Source organism: Mus caroli, chromosome 17, assembly GCF_900094665.2.
Source record: "Mus caroli chromosome 17, CAROLI_EIJ_v1.1, whole genome shotgun sequence".
NCBI classification, from domain to species: domain Eukaryota; kingdom Metazoa; phylum Chordata; class Mammalia; order Rodentia; family Muridae; genus Mus; species Mus caroli.
The window spans coordinates 30,370,780-30,386,719 of NC_034586.1; the positions used below are offsets into that span (position 1 = coordinate 30,370,780).

At 54.9% G+C, this 15,940-nt stretch overlaps 1 protein-coding gene across 3 annotated transcripts in view; it reads left to right on the forward strand.

Moving 5' to 3' along the window:
- Nucleotides 1-15,940, forward strand: part of Col11a2 (collagen type XI alpha 2 chain) — a 28,381-nt gene that overhangs the window by 1,556 nt on the left and 10,885 nt on the right. The window contains exons 2-33 of one of the 3 annotated variants that reach the window (XM_021186095.2): nt 1,101-1,250; nt 1,342-1,552; nt 2,177-2,339; nt 3,952-4,143; nt 4,913-4,990; nt 5,582-5,644; nt 6,258-6,437; nt 8,744-8,803; nt 8,909-8,950; nt 9,161-9,223; nt 9,536-9,610; nt 10,070-10,156; nt 10,375-10,431; nt 10,593-10,646; nt 10,727-10,780; nt 10,870-10,923; nt 11,089-11,142; nt 11,303-11,356; nt 11,445-11,489; nt 11,597-11,650; nt 12,074-12,118; nt 12,328-12,381; nt 12,547-12,591; nt 12,710-12,763; nt 13,007-13,051; nt 13,284-13,337; nt 13,438-13,482; nt 14,027-14,080; nt 14,395-14,502; nt 15,233-15,286; nt 15,574-15,627; nt 15,748-15,792. In XM_021186095.2, coding sequence (XP_021041754.1) covers nt 1,101-1,250; nt 1,342-1,552; nt 2,177-2,339; nt 3,952-4,143; nt 4,913-4,990; nt 5,582-5,644; nt 6,258-6,437; nt 8,744-8,803; nt 8,909-8,950; nt 9,161-9,223; nt 9,536-9,610; nt 10,070-10,156; nt 10,375-10,431; nt 10,593-10,646; nt 10,727-10,780; nt 10,870-10,923; nt 11,089-11,142; nt 11,303-11,356; nt 11,445-11,489; nt 11,597-11,650; nt 12,074-12,118; nt 12,328-12,381; nt 12,547-12,591; nt 12,710-12,763; nt 13,007-13,051; nt 13,284-13,337; nt 13,438-13,482; nt 14,027-14,080; nt 14,395-14,502; nt 15,233-15,286; nt 15,574-15,627; nt 15,748-15,792 — 2,447 coding nt within the window. The remainder of the gene's footprint in view (nt 1-1,100; nt 1,251-1,341; nt 1,553-2,176; nt 2,340-3,951; nt 4,144-4,912; nt 4,991-5,581; nt 5,645-6,257; nt 6,438-8,743; nt 8,804-8,908; nt 8,951-9,160; nt 9,224-9,535; nt 9,611-10,069; nt 10,157-10,374; nt 10,432-10,592; nt 10,647-10,726; nt 10,781-10,869; nt 10,924-11,088; nt 11,143-11,302; nt 11,357-11,444; nt 11,490-11,596; nt 11,651-12,073; nt 12,119-12,327; nt 12,382-12,546; nt 12,592-12,709; nt 12,764-13,006; nt 13,052-13,283; nt 13,338-13,437; nt 13,483-14,026; nt 14,081-14,394; nt 14,503-15,232; nt 15,287-15,573; nt 15,628-15,747; nt 15,793-15,940) is intronic. The other 2 variants (XM_029471625.1, XM_029471626.1) reach the window with 2 other exon arrangements.

The window sequence follows — 15,940 nt, forward strand, 5'->3', positions numbered from 1 at the left end:
CCTCAGGGGCGGGGGGAAGGTCGCGGTTTCCTCAGCTCCTGGACTCAAAGGGCCTTTTCTCTCCTGCCTGCCCCACCTCATCCACCCCACCAGGCTCTGCTCTCCTGACTGCCCTGGCCTCTGCCCCGCCCCACACTTCTACCAACACTTTTGCAAGCACTCTCTGTGGGAGTTCTCTGCTGTGGAGATGGTGTGGGAAGTGTAGGAGCAAGCTTTCTCTTTCCATCATCAAGTTTGGGCCCAGGAAGCCTAAGGAGACCTGGCTGATGGCCTGAGACTTGAATCTTGGGATTCAGGTGGTGGGGGATGGCAGGGCAGGACTGAAGTTCCAGGTGTCCGGAGCTTGCCTGGGCTTTGGGCAAGAACTCTGATAGCATTTACAGATGTGTGGCTTGGGGCCCTGGACCTGCTCCTGGTCTGTGTGGCAGCTTCAGTTTCCCCTTCCCCCTCTTCGAACCCATTCGCCAAGTCTGAGGGCACAGGCTTCTGGGCCACCTTATTCTTATATGCCCTTCCTTAGCACAGGCAGAGTTGCCCCTGCCCCCACCTCAACCCAGTCTCTGTGGCAACTGGAAGACCTCTCTTCTACAGCTGCCTCTCTGCCTCCCCTGTGCCCAGGATGATCGATTGCCCAGATGTTGTTTGTGCTAGAGACCAAGCAGATGCCAGGAAGCCAAAGACTGGGAGATAAGGGAAGAGAGGGAGAAAGAGGGAGAGAAAAGGGTGAACAGGATGTCAGGGAGATGGGAAAACTGAAAAGAGGGTGTGGGAGGGTCCAGCAGGTGCACAGGTGGGGGAGCAGGGGGCAGAGGGCAGGAGAGATGAATGGAGCAGGGAGTCAGAGTGTGAGCCTAGCAGACTCACAGCTGAAAGACAGAGACAGTGAGTCTGAGACACAGATGCTGACAGAGGGAGGCAGAGAGAGTGTGGAGTTGCATGCCAGCCGGCTAGGTGCACCTCCCCTCTGGATCACTTTGCTTCCTATATGGAAATATAGGTCCCTTTAGGAGAATGTCAGGGAGACTGAGATCTGGGTGTTGCCTGGTTAGACCCTCCTTGGGACGTGTTCTCACTCCTAACTCTAACCCTGCCCCTCCCAGGTGGTCCCTCTGTGGATGTGCTTCGTGCCCTGAGGTTCCCCTCCCTTCCTGATGGTGTTCGGAGATCAAAAGGGGTCTGTCCGGGTGATGTGGCTTACCGTGTGGCACGGCCTGCCCAGCTCAGCGCACCCACGCGCCAGCTCTTCCCAGGTTTGGTCAGCGAGATGGGGAGGTGGTGGGATGAGGTTTGGGATCTCTTGCCTCTCACTCCATCTGTGTGTGTCTCTCTCTGGGGTACCAGGAGGCTTTCCCAAAGACTTCTCTCTGCTGACGGTTGTCCGGACCCGCCCTGGCCTCCAGGCTCCCCTCTTGACTCTATACAGCGCCCAGGGAGTCCAGCAGCTGGGCCTGGAGCTCGGCCGCCCTGTCCGCTTTCTCTATGAGGACCAGAGGGGACGGCCACAAGCCTCCGCTCAGCCCATCTTCCGAGGCCTCAGCCTAGCAGATGGCAAGTAAGTCACCTTGTCCCTTTGTCTCTTTGTCCTGCCTGGCCCACACCTTCGGCGGAAAGTGACACATAGCCTCCAGTTTCTAAACTGAAGACCTCTACTGGACCTTTGGGCACACTTGGCCATCCCCTGAACTTGTCACTTCTTAATCAGTTTTAGGGTCTCAAAGACAGTGTCTGGGAACTGGGATAAAAAGGTATCTTCGTTGATACAGTGGGAAAGTTACTTAACTTTTCTGACCTTCGGTCTCTATGTCTGTAAGACATAGATCATCACACGTCTCCCCAACTAGAAAATGCCCACCATATATATTGCTTGACTAGTGCGCGCATGTATGTCCATGCACCATGTGTGTGCCTGGTACCAGTACACAGTACAGAAAAGGGTGTCAGATCCCCAGGGACTAGAGTTACAGGTGGTTGCGAACCACCATATAGGGGCTGGGATTTGAACTCAGACCCTCTGGAAGAGCAGTCAGTGCTCTTAACCCTTGAGCCATCTCTCCAGCCCCACCGTTGTGATTCTTAGTCCCATGATCTTTGCCAAGTCTTTTACTTGCTGTGGCCCAGCTCTGCCGACTCCCCAATTTCACAAGTAAACCACGTGAACTTCTTACCCCACGATTAGGTGGCACCACGTGGCTGTGGCTGTGAAGGGTCAGTCTGTCACTCTCATTGTGGACTGTAAGAAGCGAGTCACCCGGCCCCTTCCCAGAAGTGTGCATCCGGTATTGGACACCCACGGGGTGGTGATCTTTGGTGCCCACATCCTCGACGACGAAGTCTTTGAAGTAAGTCCGAGAAGAGTGATGCCATCCCCATGTCTCGTGGCCGTGCTTCTGGCTCCAGCCCTCTGTCTTCCTAGGCTTAAACCTTCATTTCTCTTCCCATGGTTTTTTATTTCCATTTGTCTTCAGGGTGGGTTTTCTCAGTGGACAGCAAGAGGCCCCCTTATATAGATATAGTTTATAGCTAATTATTCAGTCATCCATATGTTACCTGTTCACCAATAGATCTACTCCTTCGATCAATTTTTTTTTAGATTTATTTATTTATTACATGTAAGTACACTGTAGCTGTCTTCAGACACTCCAGAAAAGGGAGTCAGATCTCGTTATGGATGGTTGTGAGCCATCATGTGGTTGCTGGGATTTGAACTCTGGACCTTTGGAAGAGCAGTCGGGTGCTCTTACCCACTGAGCCATCTCACCAGCCCCCTTCGATCAATTTACTTGTTCATGTGCATGCTCCACTATCCAGTCACCCACAGACAACCCCTCATGCATGCATCCAAGCCCCCAACTCCGGTTCATCCACCCAGCCAGCCACCTATTCGCCAGACACCCGCTGACCGACCTGCGGATGCACGCACCACCTAGCCTGTTCATCCATTTGCTTGCCTGACCATCTACCCAGACAGCTCTCTCCTCATACATATATTGACACACTCATCTGTCATCTGCCTATAGAGCCAAACCTCCTTCAATCCACGAGTCTGTCATCCAGCCACCCATCCATTCCATCCCCCATCATTCTCTTGAACCTGAACATCTATTGACCCATCCACCCTCCCACCCCATCTGTCCATCCGTCTACCCATCTAGTCACCCAGCACTCACATAAGCAGCTACTGTTTTCTGAATATTGGTGAAGGAAAACACAGCACAGTTGTACAAGGTCCCTGACATCCTGGGGAGGTCTTGGTTTTGCTTTGAGATGAGCCTGTGTATAAGCACCATGTGTGGATGCAAGTAATTGCCACTAGGCTTCAGAAGGAGACAGATTCTTCATTTCTAGAGATCTGTCCAAGGACGCCCCCCCCCCACACCTCCACCATCACTAATGCTGTAAGGCGGAGCACCCGAGGCTGTACCTGTCTATAGAAGCCACTGTGGAGAGGCCCATGTGTGACCACATGGCCTGTGTTCAGTCTGAAGTTGGAAGGCCTGAGTTCTAGATCTGACCTGTCATGCTGAGTGACCCGGGGTTCATCAGTGACTGTCTAAGACATGAAACCCAAGGCATCCCTTATGGATGGGATCGAAAGGGATGAAGGTCCTCGTCCTCCTGACTTCTCAGTGTTATGGAGATCCCTGCAGGAAGCTGATCCTGACCTTCTCCCACGACACAGCTTAGTCCCAGACCGTTATACAGCTATTCAGCCATCCATACACCACCTGTTCACTACTCGATCTATTCTTTCAACCAATTTCTCCATTCATCCACCTACCCGGCCGCCTAGTCACAGACACCCACTGACCCACCTGTGGATGTACACGCTGCACCACCTTGCCTTGTTTGCTTGCCTGACCGTCTACCCAGACCTCATCCCAGATCATTTCCAATACCTCTCCGAGCTCCCGCTTTTATCTCTCCGTCATTTTTCCCTCCTCATCTCTGCAGGGCGATGTTCAGGAGCTCCTCATTGTCCCAGGCGTCCAAGCTGCCTATCAGTCTTGTGGGCAGAAGGATCTGGAATGTGAGAGAGAACAGAGGGACAGCCCTCAGACTCAGAAGCCTCACAGAGCCCAGAGATCTCCAAAGAAGGAACCAGCAAGACTTCATAAGCCACAGAGCCAGGAGCCCCAGAAGCAGGTGAGGGAGTTGGGCAAACAGAAACTGCAGCCTGTGGGGAGGGCACTGGGCTTCTCTAGGACTGTCCCCCATAGCAGTCCATCCTCACTGGTCCATTCTCCATCCCGTCCTCTTGTTAGTCTGCAGCTGTACTTCCCCATTCCCATCATGCCCTCCTCCCAGTCCTCAGTCATCAGCCTTTTTATTTTCATTTAAAAATAAAAAGGATAATAAGAAGAATCCCTGGTGGAAGCTGCATGCTTCTACCCGTGTGATAGCTTCTTCCTATCTGCCTCAGGTTTCCCATCTCTTTCTTGAATTAAGAGATTGGGAAATAATAGGGGGACAGGTGAGCCCCGAGGAGGAGGGGACAGGTAACTGGAGCTGAGCCGTGGTACCAAGCGGGGGGGTGGGTGGTGGTAAGGAGGGACTGGGGGTTGAGGGGATCTCAGGGAACAGTGTCTGTGGCTCACCAAGTGCTTCGGGGACACAGTGGGAAGAGGGACAGAAGTGTGGGTTGGAGGGCCTAGGAGTTCAGGTGACAGATGTGTTCTTGGGATAGTCTGAAGACTGAAGGGTCAATCTCTTAATCATGTCTGCTTCCATCCACATGGGAACCCATTTCCTCTTTTCTCTTCTCCCCCCCCCCACCCCTTCTCTCTACCTTGCTGTCACCTCTCCTCTGTTTACAACCCTCATTCTCCAACCCTGCACCCCCTTTCCCAACCTCCGCACCATCACCTTATCCCCCCCAATCTCCCATCCTGTCTGTCCCTCTCCCTGCTCCCAGCCCACTGAGTCTCTCTACTATGACTACGAACCCCCCTATTACGATGTGATGACTACGGGGACAGCCCCTGATTATCAGGTAACCTCGAGGGTCCCCTTCACCTCTCTCCCTATCAGTGTCCTCTGTGTTAACACCCCATTGTACCCCAGCTTCTGGGGTGGACACTAGATTATGGAGGGTCACTTGCTCACTGCCTGCCCCCCTATTTCTCCACTGCAGCGTCCTCAGAGCTCCAACCACAGGGCTCCCCCTTCCCCTAGGGGGCGTCGGACCCCTCCCAGAAAGTCTAACCCTCCTGCCAAGAGGTCAACAACCAGGCAGGCGCCCCCCTCACCAGCCCGGAGGCCCTCTCCAGCTGGAGGCTCTGGCAAAGCCCTCGGCCAGCCTCCCCCCTCCCGACACCCAGCTCGACGGGCAGCTTCCCCCACTGCCAGGGCTTCCCCCAGGACCAGAGGCAGCGGTTATCGGCAGGTAGAACGGGGCATCCAGATCTTTGCCCCCAATTTATAGACACTGGAGATTGATTCTCCTCAAAGGGGCTGCAAGATCTGCGATTTCCCCCACCCCCATCCCAGATCCTGCCTGTGGTGAGGACAGGTGGCAGCTTTGCTTTCTTCTCTGCTACTCTCTCACCTCCCCCCACTCCTCTCCCCCTCCCCTTGGGGCTAGTACCCCACCCCAGGCGAAGAGGAAGGAGTCCTGGAGTCCAGCCCCTTGCCATTCCTTGAAGAGGTAACTTCATCCCCAGCCTCATCCCAGCCGAGGGCCCCAAACCCCACAGCATTTTGAGGAGCCATGCCTCCTTGGCCGGAGGGCTCTTCATTTTCCTACTTAAGACTTTTCCGGTCACTCTAGACCTCTATCTGCTTGTCTAAGTATGGCCAATTCTTCTGATGTCATGGCCGCCTCATTGTCTTTTGACTCTAAAGTACACTCTCCATGTTGGTGTTCAGTGAGTTCCTCCTGTGCCACGGTGCCATTCTCACCATTCTCACCATTCTCAGGTCCCTTTTCTGTCCAGCACTCTCACTTTCTTCTCTCTGTCTTTGGTTTTGGACTCCTCATCTATCATTATGTCTATGGACTGTCCTGTGTCCAGCCCTCCGGCCATCCTAGTTTTCTACTGTTTCCTCTAACCACACCCATTTCCAAACATCCACTTTGTGGTTAGTAGTCATCCCATTTCCATTCAGTCTCCCCTTGATCCCTTGGGGAAGAACACCCCAGACCCAGCGACCCTCAGGATCCTTTGGGCTAGAAGTTTTCAAACCCTGGGACCCAGAGGACATCTGCTCTCAGGTCTAATGCCTCCATCTATCCTTCCTCCCTCCTGGTCCTTGGGAAGGAGCAGACAGATCTCCAGGTCTCCCCAACAGCTGACAGTTTCCAGGCAGAGGAATATGGGGAGGGAGGCACAGACTCCCCAGCAGGGTTCTACGATTACACCTATGGCTATGGGGATGATTATCGTGAGGAGACCGAGCTTGGCCCTGCCCTCTCTGCGGAGACAGCTCAATCAGGAGCCGTAAGTGGAAGCAGCTCCTGGTCCATCCTTTGCCATCAGGAGATGCGACATGGATTGCTTCCTGTTTGATCCTTGTTGGCTGTGGGCTACTTCCTGTTTGATCCTTGTTGGCTGTGGGCTACTTCCTGTTTGATCCTTGTTGGCTGTGGGCTACTTCCTATTTGGTCCTTGTTGGCTGTGGGCTACTTCCTGTTTGGTCCTTGTTGGCTGTGGGCTACTTCCTGTTGGTTTGTCACATTCCTGTCACATGAGATGTCTGTGTTGCTTGAGAAGATCACTTTCTGCTTTCTCTTGCCCCGTGTCTTAACCCGTGGTTCCCTGTAGATCCTCTGTCTGTGGCAAGTGGACTTTTTTCAATCCCACGGCTACTTCTTTTCTTTTTTGGCCACTCTTTGTCTAATTCAAGATGGATGTTACAAACCTGTTCAGTCAATAAGAAGCTTGTGCCCAGTGCCCATCTGTCTCACTCATCTCTTCTTGGTCAAAACAACTTTGTGTCCATGGTGACGGCAGAGTTTCTAGCTTTCCCTGTGGCAGCTTGCAACCTTTGCGGCCACTTCTGGTCTGTGTTTCTCTGTCTTCTGTAGCCTTAATGTCCCTCTTGGTGACTGTGTGAGGCTGAACTAAAGGGATTGTTTGTTTGTGTTCTGATCTTCTTGATGTCTTGTGTCCGTTTTCTTTGACAATAAGCCACTCCTGGGTACTTCAGATGATCAGAGTTAGAAGGCTATCCATTGTGGACCTAGATATTTATCATGGCCATTTCCTGTGTGTCCTCACCTTGCTGTCGGTGTGTTTTCTGGACCCTGCCTTTCATCTTCTTAATTCTCTTTGCGAGAGTCACTTTCTATTTGTTTTTCTGAATTTCTTTTCTCTCTTGGTCATGATAGCCATGCTGTTTTTGAAGATCCACTTCCTCGATTCTTTTTTCTTGGCTGCTTCCTGTCTCTCTGAGCATTTCCTGTCTGTTCACTGTGTTTTCTAGCCATCTTGGCCATGTTTAATTTTTCTTGGCTCTGGCATAAGTGGGTGTCCCTTTATTTGCCTCCTCAGTGATTTTCCCAGGTCTTCAAACACCCCTGGCTGTTGGACTGCTTCCCCTTGGCTCCGCTCTGTCCTTTGCCTGCCTTGCTGCCACAGCTGTCCCCTTGCTGCTGCTGCCTAACGCTGTGCCCTGCCCATCCCTTATGGCCACCCTTGCTGCTTTTGCCTTGTGCCTCTTTCTGAGTACTTGGGGTTGAGCTGGAATTTGGGAACTGATCATGCCTGACTGGCCAAGGTAGGGGTGGAGGGGAGGATGCTAACAGTCTTCGTTGGGGGGGGGGGTTGAGGGAGGTTTGGGGGGTGTGGAGTGGTAGCAAATGACCTTGTTCCTCTCTGTTGCTATCTTTGGTCTGGCCTAGCGCTTAGAGTGAGAATTGGGGTGGAAGAGTGGGAGGGAGGGACTGGCCGACGTAAGGGGGGTGGTATATCATAAGGGAGGAGAAGGGAGGCACAGAACTCTTGCCGGGAAGGGAGCTAGGGAATTATGGGAGTTACTTCTAAAGTTTAGTTAACTGACCCCAAGAGCTGTATTCTTCCAAAGTCCAGTCAGGAGGCTAGAATCTGGGATATCAGTGACAAGGGTTCTCTAGATCTCCTTTGTGTGTGTGTTTCGACTACACACACATAAATATAAACACACAAACACGTATACGTCTGTATGTATGTGCACACCACATGCATACTCGATGCCTATGGAGGTCAGAAGATCAGGGTGTTGGATCCTCTAGAACTGGAGTTAAAGATGGTGCAAACCACCATGTAGGTGCTGGGAACCAAATCTGGATCCTTTGTGAGTACAACAAAGTGCTCTTAACTGCTGAGCCGTCTTTCCAGCCCCTCTGGGCAATTTTACCTTGTCTATACATTAGGGCACACACTTTTTATTTTCTGGAGATAAACCCATGGCTTTTAAAATCAGATTGTCATGTGGTTCCCTGCCTTACACCCAAGAAATAAACCTACCCACTTCTTGACAAACAGGGTAAGGATGGAGAAGAATCTAAGAATTCCTGGGGTCAGAAGGAGCCTTTGGTGACAGGGTGGGGTCCCCCATAAGAGGAATGCTGGGGTTTGGAATCCAAAGGAGCAAGACTTTTGGGGTGGCAGCATGAGCTTGCTTTGGTGGACCAGGGACCAGGGCTTAGGGTTTGGAGGTGGTGTGCAGGAGTTCCTGCAAGTGAAGGCTGGAGTTGGGGTGGATCCATCCTGGTGTCCTGGCTGTTCACAGGCCCCACTGGGGGTTACATGTATGTCTCCCTCAGGTTGCCCACGGACCCCGGGGGCTAAAGGGAGAGAAGGGAGAGCCTGCAGTGCTGGAGCCTGTAAGTCACACTGGTCACAGAACTGAGGGGGGGTGGATAGGAGGAGGAAGTAATAGGATAGGTGCTGGCCCCAAGGCCTCTAACTTTGGATATCTGACTCCACAGGGTATGTTTGTAGAGGGACCCCCAGGCCCAGAAGGCCCAGCGGTGAGTATATTATATTAGCAGCCCTTTCTTTTGCTAGAGACATTTCCTGCAGGCCCTTTTGTGGCTTGCCTAGGTCCATCCAAGTCTCCACTCTCAAGAGCCCTTCCCATCCAAGCCCCGGATTCCCACACCTCTGCTGTGGAACCCCAGCCGCATGCGCCACCTTCTGTCTGATGTGCACATCTGACTTTCCTTCTTTCTGTCCTTCAGGGATTAGCTGGACCCCCTGGCATCCAGGGGAACCCAGGCCCGGTTGGAGACCCCGGTGAGAGGGTAAGTGAGTGCTTTGGGGGCTGGGGTAGCTGCAAAGAGCCACTTGTACCCCTGGGGCACTTGCTGTTTTCAGTAATCCCCTATCAACTGGCTAATTAAAGACTTGACTGTACTCCCCACAACCTAAAGTGTGGGCGCCCTCTCTGATTGGAGAGAACGTGATCTAGCATCCCCCTCCATGTTTTCTTCATAGGGCAGAGCATCAAAGAGATCTAGAGATGTCTATGTTGTCCTATAGGGAAGAATTTCAAAATGATGTCACATCCCTAACTTGATCCTGGCTCCCCCTTTTTCTCCCTCCTTCCCACTCAGGGCCCCCCTGGCCGAGCAGGGCTCCCTGGATCAGACGGACCCCCTGGTCCTCCCGGCACATCTCTGATGCTTCCAGTGAGCTATCTTCTGGGCTTTGGGACAGGTTCAGGGTAGGGGGCGGAGGGTTGTTTCACCAAGAACTAACGGAGAACGCTGTGGAGGAAAAGCTGGGCATGACGGTGCACACCTGAAGTCTCAGTGCATGGACCATGACAGTGGGAGGACCTGGAGCTCATAGCGTCAGCCGAAGCAGCTGATCTTTTAGGGGTGGGAAGAGTACAGTCTCTTTGGACCTGGAAGCAAACATGGGTCGTCTAAATCAGGGCAGAAAGATCTCACGTTTTAAGTGGTGAAGAACCAGAGGAGGGTCTTGAAGAGGCTGCCGTGGGGAGAAGGGTGGGAGGAAGTGAGATTCTAGAAGCCTCTGAGTGCTGTGCCAGAGCCAGGGCACACCCAAGACACTGCAGGGCATCTCTGGCTTGGAGGGCCCTTGGATTTTCTGGAGGGGAACTTGAATCTTCCATTGCCCCTCAGTTCCGGTTTGGCAGCAGTGGGGGTGACAAGGGCCCCGTGGTGGCAGCCCAGGAGGCCCAGGCCCAGGCGATTCTGCAGCAGGCACGGGTGAGCAGGGACAGGGTAGGGGTGCAGACTGGTAGAGGGAGGTATGTGGTGGAAAGGGAAGACCGGTGTGGAAAGAGGGTGGGTTTCCTGAGGCCGAGGGGAGATGGAGGAGAGTGAAGGTCACAGGGAGATTAGAGGGAGGACAGGCAAACTTGGGGTTCTGGGGGTTTGGTCACATTGCTTCCTCCTCACCCCTTCTGTCCCTCCTGCTCCTCTAGCTGGCACTCCGTGGGCCCCCTGGCCCCATGGGATACACGGGCCGCCCTGGACCATTGGTGAGTGAGTTGGATGTTAAAGTGGCGTCTCTGTTGGTGTGCACAGTTGTAGATAATCCGGTCAAAGAACCAGGTCGGAAGTTGACTTGCTTCTTAGGTGGGGAGATGTGGTGGGGAGCTGTTGGTTGTGCCCTTCCACGAGTTTATCGTCTCTCTCACAGGGTCAGCCTGGGAGCCCTGGCTTGAAGGGAGAATCTGGAGACCTGGGCCCACAGGTGACCACCCCCACGTCTGATGTTCAGCCCAGTGTTTCTCTTCTGTGCCCATTAACCATCCCTGTCTCTCCCTTCACCAGGGCCCCAGAGGACCTCAGGGCCTCACAGGCCCTCCTGGCAAGGCTGGACGAAGGGTGAGTCCTCTAGGGATGGAAATGGAGCTCAGAGGAGAGGGGGCTATGTCCCTTCCCGCTCTCACAAATTTTTTGCACCCCCCCCCCAGGGCCGAGCAGGTGCTGATGGAGCCCGTGGGATGCCAGGAGAACCTGGCGTGAAGGTAGCACGCTTATCCTCCTGTGATGCCTGCATCTGCCTTGCCTGCCCCCCCACCCCCAGGGCTCATGAGTTCCTCGTGGGATACAGTCCCTCCTCATCCAGGACTGAGTAGGAAGGGATGGGACAGGGCTGGACCCTCCGTTTGATTTTTCCCTCTTCTTCCTAGGGTGACCGAGGTTTCGACGGACTTCCAGGGCTACCTGGCGAGAAGGGACAAAGGGTGAGTGTGAAGGGTGCTGGCTGGAGTGACGGGGACTGATCTCTAGAGGGGAAGTTGGGACCTCAGAGTAAGTCGTGGAGGCTGGGAGCTCAGGGAAGGGATCAGTATCTGCCCCTATGAGGGACCTGGGGTCCCCTTTCACTGCTCTCTCCGTTTCCAGGGTGATACGGGTGCTCAGGGTCTTCCTGGGCCTCCTGGTGAGGATGGAGAGAGGGTAAGTGCCTTGGTCAGTGCAGCGGCTGGACTCAGGAGAAGTCTAGAAGCCAGGTTGGTTCATTCCGCCGTATGCCTTCCTTTTCCAGGGTGATGATGGAGAGATTGGGCCACGGGGGCTGCCTGGAGAGTCGGTGAGTGTCTGAGATGCTCTGGGGAAGCCACAGGAAACAATGTGCACAAAGGGAAACACATTTCCCTGTCACCCCACTGATGTTGTCCCTGTCAATTCTGAATGCAGGGACCTAGAGGACTCCTTGGCCCTAAAGGCCCGCCTGGTATTCCTGGGCCGCCGGTAAGTGACACCCGGGCTTCCAGCCCCGACCTTACCCCTGCTCTCTCCAGTTCCCCACCCTTCCTGATACTTTGTTTCTTCCTCTCTGTCTGTGATGGTTCCCACTCCTGCCCAGGTTATTTCTGCTCTAGCTTCCCCACAAGAAGCACTTGGTGGACCGCATGGTGCAGTGCACCAGGGCTCTGACTGTAGCCAAACACAACAAAAATCTTCAAGAAAAACAAAACAAGCCCTCAAACCCACAGACCCACACCCTGCAGATCCACACGCACTGGCTGGCTGGGCCAGACTGGGTTTGAGATGAATGCGCGGTCTGATCGGGCATCTGCTGTCCACCCTCTGGGGTGACCAGGCTTCCCAGAAACCACAGTGCTCCTGGCCTGGCCCCAGCTTCCAGCCTGCTTACCCAGTCTTGTGTTTCAGGGAGTCCGAGGCATGGACGGTCCCCATGGCCCCAAAGGGAGCTTGGTGAGTGATTGGCAGAGAGAACCCCCCCTTTCCCCTGCAGGTTCCCACCCAGTCTTGTTGGCTGCCATTTTGAACCCCTTCCCGTTGTTTCCTGCCCTGTCCTCTGGACCACCCTGGAAGCTTTCTGTCTTCTCTGTTTTGTCACCATCCTCCGACCCCTGCCTGACCCTTGCCTGGGCTGGGTCTGGCCCCCTCTGGTTTGTTTCTAGGGACCTCAAGGAGAGCCAGGACCTCCTGGACAACAGGGTACTCCTGGGGCCCAGGTGAGTGGTCCTGTCTTCCCAAGCTTAGTGACATCATCTAGGCCTCGCCCGGGTCACACTCTGGGTGGGGACAGGGCATCGGGCCCTCCTGCTCCAGCACTTACTAGGGATTTAGAGAACATCTCAGCCCTGAGGCTCCCGTGACTTCTCTTTCTCTACCTGCAGGGCCTCCCCGGACCTCAGGGAGCCATCGGCCCTCATGGAGAGAAGGTGGGTGACTGAGTCTCAGGGCATCAAGTTCTAGGGCTAGGGAGGAGCGCTCCCTCTCTCCTGGGACTTTAGCTGTGGAGAGCTAATCCCTCTAGTGAGCATGCCCTTCCTCCTGCAGGGTGCTCGTGGGAAACCAGGCCTCCCTGGCATGCCTGGATCAGATGGACTCCCGGTGAGTGGTCCTTGCCTCTACTCCCCCCAGTATGCAGCCTGCAAGCTTCATCTGTGCAAGTGACTGTCTGTCCAGTGTGTACCTTTTGCTGGAAGGTCACTCCGGGTGGCTATAAGGTCACTCATGGGGCCTGCTGTGATTCTTGCTGTGTTGGCTGACAGAGCAATTTGGGTTGGAAGAGCACAGAGACTCCTGGGAGGTTGACACGGCCCAGCAGTTACATTCTCTGCCTCCTTCTTGCAGGGTCACCCAGGGAAGGAAGGTCCCCCTGGAACCAAAGGGAACCAGGTGAGACCCTCCCTCCACACTTCCTTTTCCTGTCTGAGGTGTCTTCAGACTGGGGAGCACGTGCTCAGAGTCCTTGGGATTTCCTGTCTCATTCTTCACTTGGCTCTGAGCATTATCTGAGTCCTGTGACCCCAACACCCAGTGTGGTTGCTGGGTTTCCATTTCCCCCTCCCCCTAAGGCCCTTGTGGTGGCATCCCCAGGCCCTTCCTAAGTCCCCCTTTCTTTTTGCAGGGCCCCTCTGGACCACAGGGTCCTCTAGGATACCCAGGCCCTCGAGGCGTCAAGGTAACTGTCTACCAGGGAATAAGACAAAGGGGGCCAGGACGCTAGAACTCAGTACCTAACTTAGCTGATCTCTCTATCTATACCCTCCCTCTGTTCCTAGGGTGTGGATGGAATTCGGGGCCTGAAGGGCCACAAGGGTGAAAAGGTAAGCAGTGTTCTCTTGGCTTCCACGTACCTCCCCCTGCCCTCCTCTCCATTAGTGCTCCCCCTGCCCTCCTCTCCATCAGTATTCCTCTGCCTTCTTCTCTCCTGCAGTGCTCCCCTGACCCTTCTTTTCCCTAGTGCTCCCCCAACCCTCCTCTCCTTCAGTGCTCCCTTGCCTTCCTCTCTCCCTCAGTGTCCCCCATCCTCCTTTTCCTCAGTGCTCCCCTGCCCTCCCTTTCCTCAGTGCTCCCCTGCCCTCCCTTTCCTCAGTGCTCCCCTGCCCTCCCTTTCCTCAGTGCTCCCCTGCCCTCCTCTCCCTCAGTGCTCCATCAACCCTTTGCTCCTTCAGTGCTCCATCTGCCCTCCTCTCTCCTTCAGTGCTTCCCCTGCCCTCCTCTCTCCCTCAGTGCTCCACCTCCCTCTTCTTCCTCAGTGCTCCCCCTGCCCTCATCTCTGAAATCTACCCTTTACCCTTGTCCTCTGACCTCACCCAGCTCCCCCACCATTCACCTTCTGTGGTGCCCTCTCACCTCTGTCTTTCCCAGGGCGAGGATGGCTTTCCTGGGTTCAAAGGTGACATAGGAGTGAAAGGAGACAGGGTGAGTAGATGTCTGACTGTCCGTCCATTTGTCCTCACCCGATTCCCCATCTCCTGTCCTACCGCTCTCCATTTTGAGCCATCCTGTGCTCCCTTGAAATGGAAGCTTTCCCTCCATTGCCCCGCCCCCTTTAGAGCTGGGCCCCAGGGAGATGGCAGCCTTAGCCAGCCACAGTGCTCCCTCTGTGCATCTCTGCTGTCCTGCAGTGTCTTCTCAGACACCTGCCAATCCCAGCCGGCCTTGCTGGGGCCCACCTCTCTATGGAGGGCCTAGACCCATCTCTCCCTAACACTCACCTCCCACTTTCCTCTCAGGGCGAGGTTGGAGTCCCTGGTTCCAGGGGCGAAGATGGCCCTGAAGGGCCAAAAGGGCGCACTGGACCTACAGGAGACCCTGGGCCCACTGGGCTCATGGGTGAGAAGGTGATGATGGGAAAGAGTGCCTTGTCACTTGGCACACTGGGTGCCAACTAGAAGTTGGTGCTTGATCAAAAATAGCTGTGAATTAACTGTGCCTCTCTACTCATGGTATCTGCTGGGTGCCAGTGGCCTGAGGTGGCACATAGGAGGTCAAGAAAAATGATCAGTATGACAGGCACAGGGAGGACACGGGGGGGCTAGGGGTGCGAGCTGGGGTGACAATGTGAGGAGGGGACTCGAGGAGGAAAGGAAGGCGTGGCCCTGTCCTGTCAGTTCTATGGGTAGCCCCATGATAGTCAGCTTCCTAGATGAGGCTTTTTGCAGCTGTGTGTGTGTGTGGGGGGGGTGATTAGGATGGTTTTGAACCCCAGTGAAGGACAGAGCCAGGCTATGAGCTACAGAACCCCTGTTCCCTACAACAGCTCTGTATCCTCCCGGGCAAGACAGTGCCTGGAGCACTAGGAGGGAAGGATCTCAGGGAGGGGCTGGGCTGGTGCTCCCCCTCAGGGAGAGAGGTCTGGCTGGGTAGTACAGTGGTGGGTGCTGGGGGGAGGTGGGCCTGGAGAAGGAGCAGGAGTGGCTGAGGAGACAGAGGAGCTGAGGTGCAGAGATGGGCTTGGGGGACTCGTGGGACACCGAAGGAGCCAGGAAGCCGGCGGGGCTTCTGTGGGGAGTATTGCTGCTAGATGTCTGTGGCCCCTGTCTTTCCTGATTGCATTCTGTCCTCCCACAGGGCAAGCTAGGTGTTCCTGGTCTGCCTGGCTACCCTGGACGCCAGGGCCCCAAGGTGCCGTGATGCTCCTCTTTGCCCCTTCCTTGACCTCTGACCCCAGGAACCATATATGAGTGGGGTTCCCTAGGGAGGTTTTAGCTGACTGACTCCCATTGAATAGATGAGAAATAGAGGCCTGTGGGTGGTAGGGCTCTTCCTAAGGCAACCTGTTTGTTGGCAGGGCCCAGGCAGCGCCATTGCTGTCTTGATGGCCTCTCTTCCCACCCCCACCCCCACCCCTGCTTTGGCCTTTCCTAGGCTCCTCCCCCCCTTACCCCTCTTTCTTTCTCCATTCTGTCCAGGGATCTCTGGGTTTCCCTGGTTTTCCTGGAGCCAGTGGAGAGAAGGGAGCTCGGGTAAGCTGGGGGGAGGGGGAAGGATGCACAGGGAGGAAGCAGAGGGGGCCAGAGGGGGCCCTAGGGGCCACTGTGGGAGTCTTGCCTTGTATAATGCTTGCTTGACTCTATTCCCACCAGGGTCTGTCTGGGAAATCGGGACCTCGGGGAGAACGGGGCCCCACGGTGAGTGCTATGGGCTGACACCTGTTACCTAGAGGCTCAAAATCTAAGAGGTGGGCTGGGCGGTAGCTCAGTTGGTAGAGTCCTGCACAGGGCGAACAAGCCCTGGGTTCCATCTCAGTCCTGCACAGGGTGAACAAGCCCTGGGTTC